This window comes from Amyelois transitella, chromosome 6 (assembly GCF_032362555.1).
Source record: "Amyelois transitella isolate CPQ chromosome 6, ilAmyTran1.1, whole genome shotgun sequence".
Classification (NCBI taxonomy): domain Eukaryota; kingdom Metazoa; phylum Arthropoda; class Insecta; order Lepidoptera; family Pyralidae; genus Amyelois; species Amyelois transitella.
Genome location: NC_083509.1, coordinates 8655468 through 8678474, shown reverse-complemented (window position 1 = coordinate 8678474; position 23007 = coordinate 8655468). Strand labels below are relative to the sequence as shown.

At 34.5% G+C, this 23007-nt stretch overlaps 1 protein-coding gene across 2 annotated transcripts in view; it reads left to right on the top strand.

Moving 5' to 3' along the window:
• Window positions 1–22872, top strand: part of LOC106131262 (uncharacterized) — a 33229-nt gene extending 10357 nt beyond the window's left edge. Inside the window, exons 2-6 of one of the 2 annotated variants that reach the window (XM_013330291.2) lie at window positions 16430–16552; window positions 18841–19014; window positions 19189–20281; window positions 20567–21095; window positions 21193–22872. In XM_013330291.2, the coding sequence (XP_013185745.2) occupies window positions 16507–16552; window positions 18841–19014; window positions 19189–20281; window positions 20567–21095; window positions 21193–22377 (3027 nt within the window). In that variant the 5' untranslated portion in view covers window positions 16430–16506 and the 3' untranslated portion in view covers window positions 22378–22872. Of the gene's footprint in view, window positions 1–16429; window positions 16553–18840; window positions 19015–19188; window positions 20282–20509; window positions 21096–21192 lie in introns of both variants that reach the window. The other variant, XM_013330290.2, reaches the window with a different exon arrangement.
• The last annotated feature ends 135 nt before the right edge of the window (window positions 22873–23007 follow it).

The window sequence follows — 23007 nt, the reverse complement described above, 5'->3', positions numbered from 1 at the left end:
CACATTTATTGGGATAAGCTCGTTTTATCGTGTTTCGTTAATATAGTCTGGTGATTTGCATTTTTGTAGTTGCTAGTTTTTATTTTTTATTTAATAACTGTTATAATGACTCAGTATACAGCATTGTTTAAGTATTGGCAGTCTGTTTGTATCTTTACAGCTAATAACATGCAGAACTCCTGAAACCGCCATCTAAATGTAGATATAATGTATATGTTCGTACCTCATCTAGTTTAGGTATACAAAAAATATTATATTCATGAATGACAATAGTTTATTAGTATATAGGTAGGTATGTTATCTGTTACTTCATACATACATACATACATACATAAAGTCACGTCTATATCCATCGCGAGGTAAACACAATCTACAATCTTGAAAAGACTGATAGGTCACGTTCGCCTATTTGGCTTAATGATAGAATTGGGATTCAACTAGTGACAGATTTCTAGCCCATCGCCTAACAGAAGTATCCCAAGTTTAAGAACCTATCCATACACCACGACATCCATGGACAAGAGATGAAGTGGTCCTATTCTTTTTTCTATTCGTGTCGATAACCACACGTCACCTGTCTGTTACTCTTTCACACAAAATCTACTTAACGTATCAAAATCTACTGGTTTTACAGTAACATGATAGAGGCATTACGCAAGCGGACGCTAGTATATGTATTATAAAAATAATCATTTCAATAGAGGAGACAAAGATTTATTTTTTATATTTTTTATAGCTGCCGATTTAGGTATCTTGCGTTTGAAAGAAATTCGTGATGACAAAAAAGACGAGCCTTCGTAGATAATGTTACACATACTCTAAGACTGGCGAAACGAGAATTAGGAAGACCCTTCTCCCGTGTGGTAAACGAATATTTTCTTAGTTGAATCGATGTCAGTTCCTTTACTAAGACATGCTGGCAAAAAAAAATTATTTTGCGGAATTCTATCATAGCTTGCTATAAAATTGTAAACTCTCGATAAGAAATTCTCACAGGAATAAACCCTCGGGCAAGAACTAATGATAAATTATAACGGTTGGAAACTTGTTAACACGTTTAAATGCGCCTTATGATTCAGTGTAAACATAAGCAGACAAAAATCGTGACTACGGCTATTGACACGTTAACGCTAACCCAAGATTATTAGATAACATTCAAAAATATCATGACCTCACGATATCTGTGGCTGTATACACAAACACGTCTTTGTCTAATTACATGTGAAGCAAAATAGCAGATTAAAAAAAATTATTCGTGACATAGAAATCACGTTATAATTATCGCGTCGAGAATGGATTTTGACGAAATAGAATTAATGAAAGCCTTCAATCACTATATTTTGTGTATCTTACTTTAATTGTTTGAGGCCTACTCAATTTTTCATCGTTCACACTATTAAATATTCTGTAATTCGACTATTCATTTTAGCCTTTTTGCTTTGAAAAATACTCACTTTTAATGGATTTTTAGGAAGAGGAATAGATACTTATTTAGGACGCTTTGTATTCTCACATGAAGTCCCATATACAGGTTAATTTGCTAATACTAGATCTCGTATTTGTACTAATTTTCAGCTGTGCCATATGTTGTATCGGATCGACGGCTAATGTACATTAGCATGGCCAATTGTAATCTCGGTGTATGCTAATGTTCAGTAAATACGATGCAATCTATACGAGAACACGCAAAGCTGAGTACTATAGTATTGTATGATAAAAATAATCTTCTATATTTAATGTAAGAAACATATAATTTATTAAAATATCAAAAGAATTCTTAAAAATTCTCATTCATCTAACGCCTACGTCATTCATTATAAACACATGTACTTGTAAATATCAGCATAATTCGTGCTGTAATTTTAGCTACAAGTAGGTTAATATAATAATAGAAAAAAAGAAGGAAATAATATTTTTATTCAGAAGTCATGCAAATGTCAATGCAGGCTTTTTTTAATAGATCTCATTGCTTCATTAAAATCATCACGTTTAAAGTAACAATATAAATAAATATTCAACACTTATTTAATTGATCCAATATTGGTTTCATAACTCCATCATACTTTATCATAAAGAAAGGCTTAATCAATATTTACCAGAGGCAGAGGTTCATTAAAGTCATCATTGAATGAAAAGATCTATTGCAGCGTCGCTGTCCAAATGTCAATTATGAGTGGAGTTTCTTCATTCGCCTCTATACTCGTAGGTATTATTGTAAGCCGAGCGAATTGAATTACTGTGTGTCTTAAATAGAGAACTGTCGTGAAGCACTCGAGATGTCATAATAATGTGAATCCAGAAATATATTTGAGAATCCATTACGGCCGGGACTCGAGTGGGTATTATTCATCCATTAATGGAGCCGAAGCAACCGCGTGCAACGAGAATCTGAAATTCAAAAATTTTTCTTGAAACATACGAATGGCGTCCCTCCCTCGAAGTAGATTGCATCATTTTAATGTACTTTAAAATATAATGTTGATTGTTTTTCAAGTATCATAATAGATATTTTAAAAGCACGGAGTTAAAAAAAACATGTGATCTTTTGTGCTTAAAGTGAGTCGATTACGCGCTTGACGCCTATACATCTTAAAACAATTTCGTAGTACTTTTTGTGAAACCTATCGTCCTTAAGATGCTTAACAGACATCCAAAAAAGGCTACGGTGAACCTTTTCAACTCTATCGAAAATCGCATTATGTTTGATTTCATTTATACATACATAAATATAATCACGACTATATTCCTTGCTGAGTGACAGAGCCAACAGTCTTGAAAAGACGAAAAGACCACGTTCAGCTGTATGACTTAACGAAAGGATTGAGATACGTATATTTACATACAATAAATTCTCTTCTATTCTTTATTTTGGATAGATAAAATAAACCATTAGCGTTCGTGACCCAAAAAAAAATACAAAGCATGATCGTGGTAAGCGGATCACCTACATTCCACCGATATAATTGTTAAAAACGTAGGAAGTCTAATGAAGTTTAATTAAAAACGAAGGAACAATGTAATTTGAGCCATGTTGCGGTTGGCTGCGGTCCACGTCTGTATTAATAAGGTTCACGAAATAATGAGCTCACTAGACACCAGATATTTACGTTATAACGAAAAAAAATTGAGGTGAAATTAAAAAGAAAATCTATATCTTTTCTAACATTTATCCCGGTGACTTCCTCGGCCTTGAATCCATCTATGACCGTGCACGATCGTTGGGTGTGTAACAGACCTTGTTCCCTAACCTTACTGTATAACCAAACTTAAATTCTTGGTCGTTGTATTCATTTAAGCCTTTTTGTATTCATTTAGTCGCCTCTTACAACATCTAAATACGGAAAAAAGATGAGAGTGACAAGTGTCCTCACAATAAATTATACATCTATATTTATAAATCATTTCAGTTATGGTATCATACTTACAATTTATTTAATGAGGATAAACGAAAGGTTTATCCCCATTTTCGTAATCATTGAACCAAATCATCATTTTTCCCCGTTAAAATATTTTTGTGATTTGTTAAATTTTGTTACATTTCCCTCAGCATTTTCCTTTTACTATATTAGGAAATGTCAGCAGATACTTAAAAATTGTTTATACATTCTAACCAACTTTTTATCATACACAAATTGTTTGTTGGTCTATAATAATAATGAATAATATAATAATGAATAGTACCAATTTTGATAAATTACTTGTCGAAGTGCGTCCATTAACTTTTTTTTATAACCTTTGCCATTTGTCATGGATTTAAACGTAACAAAAAAGGTGTAATTGTGGCAAAAATCATTTGACTAATAATATGACCGAGATTTATGAAAAGAACACCAACGGAAAATTGCAGGCATCCTCCAAGCACAGATAAGAGCAGAGACTAATGAATTTAAATGTTATTCAATTAAATGCGCATGAATAATTCACCAAGAATGATAATGTCGGAAAGAATGCCAACCTTCCCGTAGCCAAGATTCGGGACTTCTAATTAATTACTTTTACTATAGCTACATTGACGAAAAAGCAAATAAAAGCAAATATATGTTTATATCTGTATAAATTCAACCTATTGAAGTATATACTTAAGAAGAATTATTTAATACTTATAGCTCCAAATTCAATGTTTCACACATCCCTTTCCCTACATTAGGCTGAATAGCAAATTGAAAAGATTGAAAATTGAATTGAAATTTCAAAGTTCATCAAATAACAATTACAAAGCAAAGCGGAGTTTGACCCCACATTTTAGATTTTGTGTATTTAAAACCGTCAACCTAAAACAAAAAATAAAAAAAAAACTGATGTTTTAGAGACCTATAGAGATCAAAGAGCTCTATTTAAACAAATATAAAAAAATATTGCATTGCTGCCTAAAAATGTTTTTTTCCCATAAACGATTCAGTTTTGGAAGGAACTTTTGAAATTCATATTTTTAACATTCTGTATTATGTATCGATGAAAAATGTTTAGCACTGACATTTCCAATGAAAAACATTGTGTGTGACGTTTTTGTGAAAAACGCGTCCGAATTTTTGTTATAAAATAAAAGAATTTAAGCATGATTATTTTTATTTATCCATAATTATTGTTCGCATATTCATTTCATAATCTTTTAACTCATTATTATAGGCAAAAGTTAATTTAATAGACGTAAAAAATAAGGCTATTTTTTACTACATATTAATTATTATTATTTTATGTATGAGGTAATTCATTAATTACCTCACTTAGTTCTATGTAGTTCTACAAAAAAGCCTTACTTACGTTTGTATAATTGCGACAAATTTCATATCTCGAGTCGCTACAGGGTGAACGCCCGCTTTTCCCTACACCAATATAAATTATACTCATAAAATGTACTTGTTATTGCTACAGTATCGTATGCAGTCTCATTCTTTTATTGTATACCTCAATTTAAAGTTTATTTTAAAGTTAATTTCATGCAATATTTGTAAATTTAAGGTATTATCTTAGATACGTTTAGTTTATCCTGTTTAATTTTTATGTTTTTGTTCGGAACGGACAACTTAATGCAATGTTGAATTAGTGAGCAGAACATACTAAAATTAAAAGTATTCACAATTTCACACAGCAGCTAATTAATCAATAATATTTGTAGAAAAACCATAGACACATTTGCTTTTGTTATGATAATTTCAATGTAATTTTTTGATGTTTATAAAAATTAAAGTATAAAGAATTTTCTTCTCATTCACCCATAACTAAACCTTGCACAGTACCTACATTTCTTTCTGTAAGTGATTTTTTTCATCTGAAAAGCAGCACCTACTTTAATTTTCCTAAGAGGTTGGTCACATTACGTTGTTTCTGCTAGCAAAATGAACCTGTCTCAAGTACCTTCTAACCCGAGTAACGACGTTGTGAGAATGTTTTTCAGGAACTACTTCTCTGTATACACTGATATTTATCTTTCTTACCAGCAAACAACCAATTTTGCACAAGTATTTCTTTATTTCATGTAGATGAAGAATCAGTGACATAGTAAGTTTATATCCGTAATTATTAATTTGAAGTAAATACTAACCTACCTAATTTAAAGCTTGTCATGTAGGCATTAAAAAAAATCCTTATATGTAAAAAAACTCAAATTTATTTAACTATTAAAAGATATTTTTCACGTGGTATCTTGATAGATTTTTATCTTGTAAGCAAATAGTAATTATTCCGGTTTTAAACAACAGACAAACTCCTTTACCTACTTTTAAACAATTAATTTGCTCAAATAGCACACAGCAAATACTTAGATATAAAATAAAACGTATTTTTATTCAAATGTGTTTGCAAACTAGATTATCAATTTTAATGGAAAATTGATCCACAACTGAAAATTCTGTTTAGAATACAAAAATTGCAATTTTGACTGGAAACGTGACGCGCAACGCAACACGTTATAAGTCACGTATAATACCCACAAATAAATTTCACAATAAATCCTTGTTCGAATGATTTTCGAACGTGACTTTATTTTTTTAAAATGACATGAGAATTTTTTATTAACCTGGATGTGCGTACGGTCAACAGAATGTAAACCTACTTAAATTCATTGCGAATTCGCTTCTATGACCCCGTCTTAGAGTTCCCTGCAGGGCAACTGGACATGCGTATGACTGTACATATCTATAATGTACATACAGGTATTATATGTTATTCTTTGTTACCTTATTTTTTCGTGGAAATGTGTTCACTGAATCGTGTATCGACATCCGATATAGCTGCGAGTTTTAAAACGTCGACACGCCAATATATTTTACAATTTGTCTATGACACCGGTGTGCCGTCAAATACAAAACGTATTTTCGTTGCTACCATTGCATACCTAAATCACAGATTCCTCGCTCTTATCAGATTTCAATGGAGCTAGACAAAATTTTCCATATGAGTTGGCAATGTGCCCGAACCTAAATTAATATTGTAAGACTTAGTGACGCCTTAGGAATAGAAGAACTTTCCTAGTCTCTTTAACGAATTAATCACTGTAACTGTAGGTACTATTAGTAATACGTTCATACTTGCTTACTAACATAAGAAAGGTAAAAGGTTTTTATTTTTGTTTGAAACGTATGATAGTAGGTGAATCAGAAAAGACCCTAAGGTATGGTATGGTCACGTTTGCTGGGAATCTGCAAGTTAGTAGAATTAATGCCATGGCCCATGCCGCCTAACCTTTTGCTAAGACCAAATGTACAATGATCGTTTAATTTTGCTTGCTGCTTGGAGACGCCAATAAAAATAAATAACACATTCGGACCCAAAACTGAACATGCCAAACATCATATCAGCTGAAAGCCCAACTAATAATTAGGGAGATTGAAATAATTATTCGTACATAATACCATGTGTTTATACCTTACGGGATAGACAGAGCTGATGTTCCGACTAGAAGGCCTCGTTTAAACTATAAGTAAATCATATTTGAGAGATAACTAGGAACTATAGACAAAACACTCCATAGCGAGTAAAGGCCGACAAAGGTTTTACAATCGATCATATTTATCTATCCTTGATCTTTTTAACTTACAAATATTTAACTTTGAATTTATAGAGTAGGAGGTAGAATATTTCATTCTTATTAGGTGGCTTTAAGTATGTAGATTTTGTCAAAAAATAAAAAACTGTAAGTACTTCATTGTTGACCTTACCTTCTTATGACCTAAGCAATATTATATTTTATTTTATTTTAAAAATTCAATATCATAAGTGAATTCTATAAAACTCTCCACCGTACTTCTAAATTAATGTATAAAATTGGGATTCTTCCTTTAGGCGATGGGCTGTCAAGCTGTCACTCTTAAATAAAGTCATAATATTTGTATGTAGTATATTCATCGCGAATGCAGGTAGACTATTCGCGATGCCCTACAGCTGATAGATTGGATGTGTCCCGGAAAACCAGAGCTCTGTCCGCTGCCATAATAAATTTTGTGACAAACAATATTCCCCCTTTGTGTGGCCGTATCGATCGACCTGACAATACCACGGGCTGTATTGAGCTGTTCAGATTGCCAACTTGTATCACATTTTCTAGACTAGCGGCATCTTGAGATAAACTTCCTTTTTAAATATTAAAAGTAGAAAGCAAACGAGAATCCTTTACATTTAATAGTAAAGCCTTTATAGCTCCTGTAGCGGGAGCGATGATTCGGATTAACCGCCACCAAAAGAAAGATCTTCCGTCAGGCTAGGTGTTAAGCCTGAGGAACCGCGGCTCCAACGAAAATAAGTCGGAGGTTGTATTAATGCTCCAAACCGTGAAATCTTTGTTTGCGCGATTTAGACTCTTCGCCGCGATAGGCTATGCGCATTAATTTCTTCGCAATGACGTACAGATGGCATTTGACTCCTATAACACCGAGGATACACACCCATATCACGTCTTTATCCCTCAAGGGATTTGTTTTTCATCCGCAGCATGAGGACTATGAATTTAAATATGACTGTTTTTATGATTCTTGGTGGCTGCTTTAGCCAGGGCTACAGCTACACCTGATATTCTTAACATAGTATAAAAGAAAATTGGTAAGTACTTACCATTTAAAATTCATAGTTAATAACTCGGAAACTATGTTTATAATTGCTCGAATAAACTAACTTTCCCTTACTTTTAGGTTAACAAATGGGTCTATAATTAAATTTAACGGAATACTTAATTTTCGATTGTGTTTATTGTCAAAGGCTTATTCGTTTGCCTAAACTAATTTCACATCTTTTAATAAGTAACATTAATGGAATAAGTTACTTTGATTCGGGGCCAAATGTGCAAATTATTCGGATTTGAACCAAATAAAAGAACACAACATTGGTGATACAATCCGAAGAGGTTGCGGCCGCTGATAATTATTCCAAACCGGAATAATTAAATGTAAAATTTGTTTAATTAAAAGGGGTATAGCTGCAGATAACGTTTTAGGGAATTGGTAAGCAGTATCTCAATACTTGAATTGTTAAATTTTCTTAACAACGTTCTGCGGAGTTTATAGGCAATCTGAAGCATAATAATATTTCTAATTTAGCAAGAGAATATCCTAACAAGGCAATAATGAATTTTTCTATTTGTGATTAAATTTCTCCTTTTAGAAACAGGTAGGATGATTATATTTTACTTTGCTGGAAAACAACGATAATAAGATTAAATGATTATCCGTTTTGTTTTCATTTATTGTTATAACAAAAACCAATAGCTTATAACAATATCTACTTTTAAAACTTAAAAAACACAATCTTTTTACTGTACCCAATTTTTTTAATTAAATCATGGACAAAAAAATAGTTTATACTTTGGTTGTAGTATATACATAACTATCCGACCCTCAAGTCTAGAAAAATAATTTCAATTTTCACGGCCGAATGCAAATTCCCTCTATCACACGGCACCGATGGGCAATATCCTGAAAGTATTGGCTTTTGGACCCGAGCAGTAAATAGCGAAACCTTCATAAATATGAGAATAATATTCCTATGACTAATCTGACCCCACCTGACCTTTCGTGAGGCGTCGTACATACCAACAGTTCCTTCTATTGTGAACGGTTAAAGGTTGCGGCGTGGTGAGGGGTTAAGGAAAAGTACATCTAATTTAATATTAGTAAATTGATTGTGGGAAACAGGCTTGTTGTAATACAAATTAAGATTCAAATTTATTGTATTTTTTTATATTTTTCTTTCTTTTTAACAGCATTCTCAAAGCAGACAGATATGGTTTGATCCGATGTTTTATAAAAATCCATTTTTTGCTTCTTCTCTCTTTAGTCTTGTTTACTCTTTAGTCTTTAGTCGTGTTATAAATCACCAAAAATAATTTAGGTACTTTACGATCCAGTGAAAATATTGGTCTATAATCCCAAATAATAAAAATACCCACACAGTCCCGACCGTAATAGGATTTATCCTTTTCGTAGAATTTATTAAAAAGACGACGGAAAATTTGTTGGGATCGCAGGCACTTACATAAAGTATCTTATATATCTCTAGGAAATTTCATATGGACGGAACGACTTATTATTAAACTTGTTAGAAATTACAAAAAAAACCTAAAACGAAACTCGAGATTGGCATAGCATTTGCTAAAATAGGTTTTTATTAAAATAAATTAAACTTAAAATTTATGATTTAAAGAGTAACATATGTACGTACATACATATAGTCACGTCTATATCCCTTGCGGGGTAGACAGAGCCAACAGTCTTGAAAAACTAAAAGGCCACGTTCAGCTGTTTGGCTTAATGAAAGAATTGAGATTTTAAAGAGTAAACTACAGATTAATGGAGTAAGAGCATTTACTCTATTAACCTGTAGTTAACGGACGAGCAAATGAAGATTGCATGAAGAATAATGAATTTTGATGAAGGGGGAGGTAAATAGTATACAGGACAGGTATCGTGGCAAGAAAAAATATATTCTGCGTCTATTTCTGTGGGAAAGAGGTGTTATTTTATATATTTACACATCAAAGTATGTTCGTTAAATCGTGAATATAACACCATGTATCGAATTATGAATCAAATTATTATCAGCTCTTTGTCTCCCCCTCACTCATGACTCATTCGAGATGTTGATCGCACTTCGGCTTACGAAATAATCGACAAACTGAAACCTACCATTATTTCTATTCGTGTCGAGGAAGTCACCCGAGGGCTAAGTTAGCCAATTCGATTCGCTGCTAACTGATACACGTTTACCTCAAAACAGGCGTGTAAAATAGAGAAATAGAAACCCAGAAAGGCCATTCAGTCTTTGCGAAGCTGTTGGATCGATCTACCCTGTAAGGAATAAAGACGTGATTTGCCAGACATGATATGTATGCCAAATTACACTTGAAACTATAGTAATGATTGTGTCGTATCGCGCGTATTTATATCTTAATTCCATCTTTTTATCTATATATATCAATATATAAAAATTTGTATAAAAGATGGATAAATTCTTAATAGTGACTGTTATAGTTCGAGTAAAGAAGATTTAAATATCATATAATATCCCTTGTTTCATAGGTACACAGTTTCGCGTCCATATTTCGATGAGTCACCACAGATACCTTTACTCCTCATTTATATAAGAACATCTTAATCCCCGAGCTAGACGTAATGTCTCCACTAACATTCGCTATCTTACAAATGACGCCAGCCATTGTCATCCTGTAGTGGAGGACAAACAATGGGAAAAATATACGGGAGCAGGCATTTAGGGAACAGCTATAACAGAAAATAAAAGCTCTACAAAAAGGGGAAGATCGAATGTTTTGTAAGAATATTACGTGATTACTTAGGTGTTTATCGTCGTGTGTATATCACAATCATGCTATGTATTCATAAGGTCTGATAAACACTTTCAGGACTTAGGTACTTATATTACGTAAAAAAATTTAAATGTGAATTGTCTTCAACCAACAGTCGTCGTCACCTTAATACCTTACACCAAATATATTCATGGATTCTTTTGAAACTATTTTTTATCATTGATATCACAAATCATTTCTGTTGTTTTCATTACTGCACAAAACTCAAAACAATATACTTGAATGAGTCAGAGCTTCTAGTTGATTGAATCCCGCCGCCGCGAAAGATTTGCATTCAAACGAGTTGTATCGTAAACAAAATGAAAATCCCATTTGTAGCATCAACAGTCGCTGTTTAAAATTCTTGGGAGTCGCCCGGGGTGGTGAGGCCAACGGTGCCTGAATCCAAATCGACTGACAAATAATATGTCCGGGACATTATTGAACGCGCGATCACGTTCATCATGCAAGTAATTCTGGCGACGCCAATTTATTGGGGAATTAACCGTATTACCATTTTATTCGCATCAGGCCCCCTGAGCCGTAACATTTAACGATTCAATTTTCTTTTGGCGTAAAAATATGAAAATTTCTAACGGAGTTACGCGAATTTGAATCTCGTGCACCTGAATGTGATGCAGACGGGCTACTTTTCACACCAAACAGCTACTATTTTATTGTTTTCATTTATTTATTTACTGACACACAGCTTGCTTCGCTCTTTAAATGAATTTATTGAATGGTGCTTAAATCATTTTCTATTCCAGTCGAGTTATTCATGAAACTTTTATGAAATCAGAAACATGACACAAACTGTATGATAAATTTTAAATTCCTGAACATTTTGTTCAGTAAATTGATAATTTATCATACAAAGTTCAGGAGAGTAGCAACTTAACTATTAATAACGTGCAAGTTCTGATCATGATACAATGATGATACAATAAATATGAATCCTAATAAGTAATTCACGTAACACGTCGTTAAATCCGCTGCTTCTTAGACTAAATACTTACCTACGTAGTAGTAGAGACTACTTGCTTTACACAACAAAAAATAATATTTGACATCAATCAGTGATACCTTGCATCCAAAGTTGAGAACTACAGAATTTGTAATCTGATCACCTTACCATATTGTGTGACGTTTTTAACCTAGCTTTTGAGTTAAGCATCGCGTTTGCACCCTTGCAGCTCAAGTGCGGCGAGGTCGCGATTCAGGTGCATTCGGATCACGTCAAAGTAGTAAAATAATAAAAGTTTATCCTTCACGTCAACGTTTTGAATAAAATGCAAAACGTGTCTGGGATGCAGCCAAACCGGCTCGGCGGGGCCGGTGCGGTTTAATCCTGTTTGGTTTGAACGCTCATCAATTGCGGATGCCCGGGTGAAGGGCTCATGTATGCTTTATCTACTATCTGAAGATTTAGGGGTGGATTAAATTAAGCCATTTATTTTCTAGGAAGGAAGATATTATGGCACAGTTATGTTTTATTTTTGATAAGGCGTTACGTGATACGTATTTTTTTTTATTATGTGAAGGACATAACTAAAACTAAGTAAAACTGCAAATGGAACGCTTATATTTCAGTAGTGTGCTCTAATATATGCAATGATGTCATATCCCAATATATATTTATCACGTCTGTATCCCTTTTTGAGGTAGGCAGTGCTTCTATTTATAATTCTTGTAAGTCGTGAAAATTAATGCAGAAAGTGATAATTGCTAGTCTGTCATAAAAAGTTAAGTATGAATATTTAATAATACTTATAAAGTTTAAAAAAAAGCAATATTAGCTGCTTCGATAGAATGAAATCCCAAAGCGAGCTCAGTAAACAACACGCTCACGAGTGGCCGCCTTCGGAAGCTTGTTTACTTAACATAATATTCCGCGCAGACCGAATGCCCGTATCCTCTCAGTATATTGAGTCAGGTTCTGCTACATCCTCCTTGCCATTCGTAAACAAAACTTTAGCCAAACAAAGAAACGTCCAGCTTTTATACTCATTTGTATCAATTTTGCTTAGTAAGTTCTTTATCGGTCGAGACCGAAAGGGCATTTCTGCGGCCGGGCCGCGTTCGCCAAAACTTGGAATATAAATTTGGCCACGAACCGTTGTTTGTCCGACAATAGGCACGGTTGCCAACATAAATTATCGGAGACCATTCGTCTGGAGTTTGCGAACACAGATCGCCAAATATTTACCTACTCCGGTATAGACATCGAAGTATTTACACCAGAATACTTATGTTTCGCTGCGGAATTATTTGTTCCGATATTGAGGAACACTCAATTCAATACAGATTTTGTTTAGTGAGGAGAGAAAACGAGTGACGGCTTTTTGGCGCCGTGCCTACCTTTTGTTGACTACTGTAATACTAGGTACTAACAGGATTGACACGGTTGATAAAGATATACTAAGTAAATGTTCTTCATTTTGAGTTCGAACATACAATTAATTTTGACACTTATAGTTGCCCCGTATTGTTAAAAAATTTGTAATACTAATATGAATTATGTGACATGGTCCTATTACAAAATATTTTACATATTGTCCACTTTTACTAAACATATGAAAGAAGGTTCTCTGTAACCTTCTTTCAAATGAAAGCATTACCTTCTAAAGTTCCTACAGATCCCGCAGATAACTATAGAGTCTTGTTTGCAGTCGTATCAAGTAGGTACAAAAACGATATACAAGATATCGGCGAACGAGCCATAACCGTAGCAGTTTTCTTGATGTATTGTGGCGTACCATCGACATCTCAAATCGCAGATTAGAACCTTCACAGAAGCTCCTTTAAATCTGAAAAGAGGCTTAAGCCCCTGTATTGAATAGAACATCGTAAAACATTATTGAAAATCCTACTTTACTTACTATAATGCCGCGAGAATCCCCTAAAATGCCTTTGGCAACGTTTTCCCATAATAACGCATACTTACAGTGATATGGTAGAAATCCCCGTTTCATAAATTTATTTTCGATGTTTTATTACAGGGATATTTTATGTGGAATAGGCAAGGTATATGAAGCGTATTTTTATTACGCGGCAAATTTATTATATGCGCGTTATGTTTTTAAATATTAGGCTTATATGTAGAAACAAACCCATTAAGTATAGACCACCGATCATGTTTCTTGACATTACCATTAATTTTTCCAGTGACATTACCATTAATTTTTCATCGTCATTGACACATATGAAAGACAATGCAAATTCGTAGTTAGGAAATATTGAATACTCTTATGACAATGCTAAATGCTTTTTTAGATTCGTGGATGCCTACACAAATAAAATTGAATAAAATATTGAAAACATTGAACACCCGCCTACATAGTCTCTGCCAAAATAAGCTTTAACAATTAGCAAGTAAGTTCTTAAATTAATTGATTGATTGGTAATATACGGTAGGCGCTAAAGAATTACAAATTTAATGGAGCTCTTTCAAGATACACTATACTTAAAATATTATTCTACTGCAAATGATGATAATTTTCTTATATGATTAAAAATTAAGTTGTTCAAGTAAAGAAAACTATAGTGTTCTTACTAACTATGGATTCTATTTAATAAAAACATTATCTTAGGTAGGTATTGTTTAAAACCTTAGCCTCAACTCACTAACAAATCCATATCAAATCTAAAGTCAAAACCATTATTTCTCTTATTTCATTGTAGCATGTTATTTCTGTTGCCGACCCTAGTCTCTCATTTCACGTAACGGGTTGAATAGTTCCTGAATCTACAAACATCACCGCGCCATCTCGCGAGCAAACACAGCATTCACTCGACTGAACCCTGTCCTGCCGCGACCCACAAAGGCCCGCTTTTAGAGATGATGGCTCCTTTTCAACCATAGAAGCATACGTACTTTTGTTAAGGATCTTGGGTTTATTTAGGTTTGACATGGTGTAAAAATTGAATTTACAAAGTTAGGTTGAGTTATATTTTTCCTTTTTCGCTGCTAAAAATAACTTAGTATTTTTATCTGTGTAGCTTGTTTAGCGAAATGATTTAAACTCATTATATCAGGACTTCAAAAGTATTATAATTCATTTACCTTTGTAAGTTATTCGTGGACATTATTGCAATATAGGCATGTTTAAATTTATGGGTTAGGTAGTATTTTTTAATTAATATTTAGAAGTGGTTACCATTATAATGTGGAATTAATGCTTTGTGGCATTAAGTGCACCTGTTGTACATTTTACGCGCATAAAGTTTAGATAAATAAATAAAATTTTCTCCAATTATACTAAGCCCGTCAATTATTACAATTTAACTTCAACCAAGAATCAATATTTAAACAATACAACGTCCGTCACTTATCCGACAATTCTAAATATTACAACAGCCCCTTGACGGCTTATATGGTCCACATTGCATGCTGGCGTAATTCAATAATAGTCCGATGTGACGCCACTAATGCCCTGCATGTAAGCGTGCCGTGATGGCATCCAAGCAAATTCCCGGCTAGATTGGCATCTATTGTGCCTACAGTCCACTCCTGCATAGCGCATTCAGAGCCAAATGCCCTGAGTTCCGATTGGAGGCTGCAGTCGCGCAGAAATGTAAGCGTTCCGGACAAGCGCGTTAACGAATCCTTAATTCTATTAGTGTTTTAAAAGCGTTTACGTCTTAATCTTACACAGTCAAAAATGGTGATAGTGGTTTAACTCTAAACTTTTCAATTCATTTTTTGAAAGATTCAAGGATATTTTCAACATTATTTAACTAAGTATACTTAATTCCTAATTCAAATAAAAAGGCACAGTTAAGTAGCCTGCATGGGTTAAGAAATGTTGAAATTGCATCTGATAAAAATGATATTATTGAGTTTGTCATTATCAATCTTCAAATAAAACAAAATTGAGTTCATTATTTACTTTACGAACCAATGATTACAACCGCATCTCCTCAAGGACTCGAATGAAAAGACTGCAAATAACAAAATAACAATGATGAGACGTGAATAGATGCTGCAGCTGCACTAGATCAGACTAAATTGTATTGTACCTATTCAATTAACTTCGCATCAGGGCCCGCATGTCTCTCGCATTCAATTAAAATAATACCACCTATTAATGGAATAGTAATAATTTATGGAGGTACGGGCGGTTCTGCAAACATATTTATGTTGAAAGCCGTATTGGTTTTGTGCAATGAAATGTCCGACCACCGAAATGAGAAGCGCGGCCACGCGCCACTGCCGTTTTGCATATCGAGTGATTATTTTGTCCCTCGCTGGAGCGAACCACCTGATTGTATATTCATTTGTGTAGAGATTAACATAATTATGTTATTTTACTGGCGCATTCACGAATTTGCCAGTTTTCCTATTCATTACTCGCAAATTGTGTTGGTTTCTCACTGCCTTTTGTTTACTCGTGTGTTTTCCGTTTATATGAAGTAGGTAGCCATTGTTTTGGCGTTTATGAATTGGCAACATCAATCAATAATATTTAACAAATCTCATATTCTTTATTATCTCGATTTTCGAAAATTACATTGATGAACCTTTCTATTTAATAGAAAAATAAATCAACACATCAACAGCTGTATCAGCTACACTTTGCCTTCGCGAACACAAGAGAGAATAATTTAAGATTTTCACATATACTTGTTGCATTGTTTCAGGCCGTCCAGTCATTCCCAGCATGTGCCTTCATTCCAGCTCTTCATAACCTCCAGGTCAAGCGTGTAGCTCATCTACGATGGATCCGCGACTTATCCTTGTTTTTGCGGTCTCCGCCCACTTTTGTAAGTACATTTGTACCTACTAGTTTTATGATATTTTTTACATTGTGATTTTTAGCACATATTGGCGTAAGGTACACAACATTATGTTGTTTTTTTAAATATTATTATTGTTACATCGCAACAATAATAATATTAATAAAGTCGCATCGTCGCATTACTAAACACCTGGAAAAACACTTTGTTTTATTTTTCTCGCTCTCCTTTTCCCTTACTTTCATCCATTCGCATACTTGTTACTTCGGCGTCCATAGTCCATGTTTATACACCCTTCATTTCTTAAAAATTTGAAATCCTCCCCGAATCAATGTTTTAAAACCAGAAAATATTCTAAATGTAAGCACCACAACCCCACTCCCATAAAACAAAAGATTATCAAACTTTATCCAAAAGGCCCGGGAAGCAATAAAAGTTCGAATGGAAAAATATAGAAAAGTTGGGTTAGAGTAATTGAAAACACGCAGATTGGGAGGGCTGAGGTCCCGATCCGTATCTAAGGTGGACTATTTCGGACCACTTGTGCGCAAATGGGTTGGCACTAACGAGGATATAGCGACACGACTCGCTTGAATTTGTTACCTACTTATATACTTTCGTGTGCGCGAGTGGACTATAAATTTTGTTTTATCTTATGCATCTACGTTAATATCATTCAATGTAATAAGATTTGACAGATTTTTACAGTCTGCTGCCTAATCGATACAACGATACCGTCTTTGTGGTAGTTGATTGTAAATTAGTCGCCTTCTAGGTTTACAGAAATAATTGGCAAACTTAATAAACAAAACAAACAAAATCTCACATTGAATTTTTAAGGAGTTTGTACCATCAGGCAATGTTCGCGAAAATTTTATTTTCGGTCATATAAATTGCTCGGCAAAGTATTAAAACTAAGTTCGTATTTCGATTGTGATACTTAGTTGGCAGAGCTCTAGTTCCGCCCTCTAAAGATTAAACATTAACAAATCACAAAACTACTGAAAAGAATAAACTTGTAACAGTAAACTTAGTGTTGTTTACGTCGCCACCGCTATAAATCTGCAGTACGTGTCAAACTTTAATCAATTTCTGTGGAACATCGTTTATCAAAGGCGACGCAGTGTAAGCCGGAGGTACATAATAAATGTTGTGATGTTATGACAAATGTGACGCACGGCCGCCGTTCACGCGATATGTAAACAAATATTTTTATATTGCCAGAATTTTATTAAATTAAGCCTAAAGTACGAACTTCTTACATATTTGCTGTGGAAGACAAAAAGAATAAAATTTTACTTATTGATTTTCTCCTTACCGTTATCTACTAAATCAATGTGAATATCAAACTTAGATATAATTGAATTAACTTAATAACAGGGCTATACATACATACATATAGTCACGTCTATATCCCTTGCGGGGTAGATAGAGCCAACAGCCATGAAAAGTCTGATAGGCCACGTTCAGCTTTTTGGTTTGATGATAGAATTGAGATTCAAATTATGACAGGTGCTAGTTCATCACCTCAAAGAAGAATTCGATAACGACAAAGCTTTCAATGACTTTATTATAAGGTGTGAATGAATAGAGAAATATTTCTTACGGCAACGAAAACATAGTCTTCATTAGATCATTTTTACTTGAATAGTCCTGATAATCTTATGAGACACTCGTCTTTTATTCGGCGATGCGTATTTTTATTGTATCTGCAAATGTTGATACGACACAGGCCATTAGCTGAACAGTGGCCGTATCTCGCCGATGACATGTTTGCAAACACTTTCCCATACGAAGGTACTATCACAGATCATTTGGGACCCAATGGTACTGAAGTAACGTCGTTACTGACTTTCTTCTTTATCTGTACATTTTGCCGGGAGCTTTTTACATAAAAGTCTCGTAACTGAACTTGACATAAAAATATATACGCTACAAGAAAACCTTGAGGCGTTTCGGCTATCATTTCCTCACTTGAATGATGTACGCAGAATGCGATAAAAACATTTAGTGCTTCTAGATATTTCATAAATATTGACTTCTTATAAACCCTTTTCACATATGGCATAGACGTAGTAATATTATAAATATTTATTCTTCTGCAAAGTATCAGTAGGTACTATTTTTTCCCAATTTAACCAAGCTTAAAAATAAAATTTAAAAAAAAATTATGTACTTATAGAAAATAGAAATCACCAATATTAACATAATTAGTTTGATCTTTATGGTTTTGAGTTACTTTAGGTCAAGTCCTGTCCTAACATGACTTTATCGCTTCCGCAATGTTTACTAAATATCTTTTTTCCATATTTCAGGTAGTTTAATAGGTGCCGACGGGCCAGTTTACGATGGTGTTCCACCCAAACCAAGCGCAGACCCCACACCTGGTAGCAATTTTATCACGCAGACCGTCTATGGCTTCCTGGACTTCACTACTACTATAGGAAATACCGTTATGGTCTTCTCACCCCAGTCTGCTCCACCACCAGGTCCAGATCATGGTTTTCTTTTCCTGATAACTTAACAGCAACTCAGTAGATAATTTAACATGAAGTCTTTTTTGTTGGATATTCATTTGTTTAGTAGTTAAAAAGTAAATTTGTGTTTTGAAATAATTTTCCTCAATCACTAAAATATTCGGTATTGTTGATTTTTTTTTTCAGAACCACCAAAAACTGAGAAATCTGTACAAGAGAATATTATAGAGACAAAACCACCACCTCCATCGGTCACAAGTGCCAAACCAGAAGCCATAAAACCAAGTAAAATATCAGATAAAGATAATACAAATAAACCAGCTGCTCCTGCCGTGATATCCAGTGCTGTAACAGTAGTATCTTCTCCATCAAAAGATGATAAAGTCCCTAATGTACCAAAATCTGTCAAAAACGAACAAAAACAAATAATAACAAAAGTGGAAGTTGTAGCTGGACCATCTAAAATTGTGGAAAGCAGTCCTCTTAAATCCACGCAAAAATCTAATAAGCAAAGTTCTCAGCCTAAGAAACCAAAACCGGATATAAAAAGTGTTACTAACATTGTAAGTAGCAAAGTTGAAGTTAAACAAGGACCTCCTCCATCAGTCGTTAACTCCAAATTAAGTAGTGTTGTAGAAATTAAATCAAGCCAAGCTGAAGAAGAACCTGCAATCCTTATAACCAATAACAATATAGGAGAACCAGAATATGATTTCCTTTCACGTCAACCTTCTGAATTTGTTGAGGAAACCTATAAGGTGATTAATATACGACCTTCAAAAACGCACGGACCTAAACCCAAGCATGGACATAAAAATAGAGTTCACCAACCAACCCCCCCTCCTGAAGATGACGAACATCCTATCGGCCTTGTCACAACACTCGGGGGTACTATAGTTAAAGATGGACTCACAACAGTGCACGAAACAAGTGTTATAGGAACATATATATCGGGGAAGTACGCTCAAGTCTTAAATAGTAATTCAAAAGTACTGCCAGCTTCAGGTCATAGAGCTAAAATTTCTCCAAGCCCTACTCATAAAATCTTAAAAACCGCTGCACCAGGATTTAATAAAAACAGATATAATTTGGAACCAACGCCGTCCGTAAATGATGAAGATAGTAGCAAAACTACTCGTAGACATTCAAGTAACGGAAGCTCATTTAAAAATCGTCATAAACTACAAAGTAGTCAAGACAATGACAGCCACGATAGTTCTCCTACTCAAAGTAAGAAATATAAAAACAGGAATTCTTCACAATCCCACCGGACCCAAAGGTAAACATTAATTACATTATATTAGCAGCACTAACGTTACAGGCCATTCCTAACTAGCTTCAGTATCGTATTATTGCCGACATTCAACGTGATTCATTTCTACAGTTGCATGACATTAACTCATCAACTTTGGTTATCAAACGTGCAATTTCTTGCATGGTAATAGGAAAAGTTAAAAATAACACGTTTTGTCGACGATACAAATATTTTCCTTGTTCTTATTTTCAGTACACGTTTTGGCCGACGTTCAAACACTCCTCAACTGGCAACCGTCTCTGTTTTCAGTGAACCAACAGCGTCATCGTTTTCCAACCGAAGAAAGAGCAATAGAAATTCTGGACATAAGACCACTGTTACGCCATCGAATAATGACAACCAATCAAGGCGCGGCTTCAAACCTAGAGTTCAAGCAACTCCTGTTGAACAAGTTACTCCTTCCGCGTCAACTAGTGTTTATAAATTTAAATTAAATCGTTCTCCAGGGTCCGGACGATGGCAGTATAAAACCAGCCCTAAACCAAAAGTTACGATACGGAAAATGGCTGGCGACGATGACCAGACTACACCAAATCCTAATCCGCTTTTAGATGACACACAATCTAATGAACTTTCTCCTCAAGCTCGGTCTGATAACGACCTTGAGTTATCAGGTTCACAAAGTGGTCTGGGCACACTACTTGAAAATGATACAGAAGATAATTCTATAGAAAAACCACCACCAGTCGAAACATTAAAAGTAGAAATTTCTACACCAGCCGACTTCAAAGATGTTTATTATGAAATTGCTACAATCAAGTCTCCTTATACTTTTCAGGTTTGGATATTAACTATATTATTTTTTTATAACTTAGGTATATCTCATGTTAACAATTTTTCACAAGAAATTGTTTTTTTTTTGTTTTATTTTACAGGTTGGACGTGTCAAAAATACCCGGATTATCACAGTTACATCTACGATAGAAAAACGCATTGAACCGACTTTAGTTCTTAATTCGCAAAGTTCTCTCAACGAACCGTTGACAGAAAACATATTAGCGACGGCATCTCCGTATGGAAAAGATCATAACTTACTAGATTCTAGTATCGCTACTTTACCACCTATCACTTTATCTTCAGACATGGAAACCCCACCACTAGAAACAGTTACGGAAACATTTAGTACTACACAAAACATGCTTAAAACACATATTCTACCTGTCGTTAGAGATGTTAACATAACAAGCAGTTTAACTTTTATACAAACATATCAAGTTACAAGATTTGTCACTGCTACCAAAACTCTACCACCAATGGACTTTTATCAATTTATTCCCAGCAAAACACTCAAAGAATTTAATAGCCGGCTAGATGAGGCTGGTTCAGAGCTACACTTAGAACTTGATTTTGGAGACAGCAATGAAGATGAAGAGGGAGTGCCAAGGCGCGTTTTCCCATCTGATTTGGATCTTGCTAACGTAGGATCTGAGTTCGATCTTGCAGAAGTGGATAAATATAGATTGCCGGATAACCACCTTAGGTTAAAGAAAGCTCACGGCCAGAATAAATCTAATCAAGTTACTGAAGCACCAAGTCCACCAACTCCGGCACTTACTCCCGAACAAGCGCAACAACTGGCTCTCCTAAGGTTATTGAATCCAGCAGCAGCCGCGCAAATCCCTAATGTGGTAACAACCTCAAAACCTATACTAAAATATGAGACCATATACGAATCGCACGTTATACCCGTGTTCGATGGAAAGAACACAATCCAGAGCACTATATCAAGACCAGTGGCTACTGTAACAAAAACGGAGTACGAAGTAGGTACAAGTAGCCTACCAGCGCTCCCATTGCAGCCGATTAACCCTCTGTTCCCTCAGCAGCAGTTCTCAGTAACTTCGACGCCTGTTGTTCTGAACACTGAAGTTACTGCCACGGACAGTCAAGTTCTCAAACTGACTTTCGGCGCCAAGACAGTGTACACGACATTGTTTACAACTAAAGTAGTACCCACTATCCTCACTTCGTACGTAACGTCCTCAGTACCGGTGGCTCCCAGCGCCGGCTACCCGGGATATTTCCCCGCGCCATTTGCACCGTTCCCTTACGTAGGATAATCGATAGAGTTAAGGCAATCGAGACGAAGTTGAGAAATATGAACTGCAAAGTGAAAATATATCAAAGTTTCCAAGTGAACTGAACTGTGTAACGTAAGTGCGTTATTGTAGTGCCTGCGATAAACTATATTGCGCGAGTGTGTGAGCTACAGAGAAAGCAGAATGTCGGGATTTATAGCCTTTGTGGGAACACGAAAACTCTAAAGTTATATTTCTTGTAAAGTTTTCTGAGCTCGCCGCGCCATTGCGTGTTACGAAACGGTACGGTAATGTTTGCTGACGTGGCTATTATAAAAGTACATAGTAATTTACAATGTAACCAGTAAAAGATTTGTAAATAACGTATTTATATAAATAGAACATTTTGTATATAGATAAATTGTAGGTGTAATATTAATTCATAAGAAAAATTGTAGATAATAACTGTAATAATTTGTAAGTACCTACTTAAATATTTTGATACGTTTTGTATGAATTATTACTTACTAGAGTAAATGGGTCTTATATAATAAAAGAAATAAAGTACGTTTTGCTTTTTCATTAATCTATGAAACATATTTTCAGAATATTCATAATACTTAATTCAGTTTAGGTACTTAACAATTCGTAAGTATAAAAAAATCATATTTT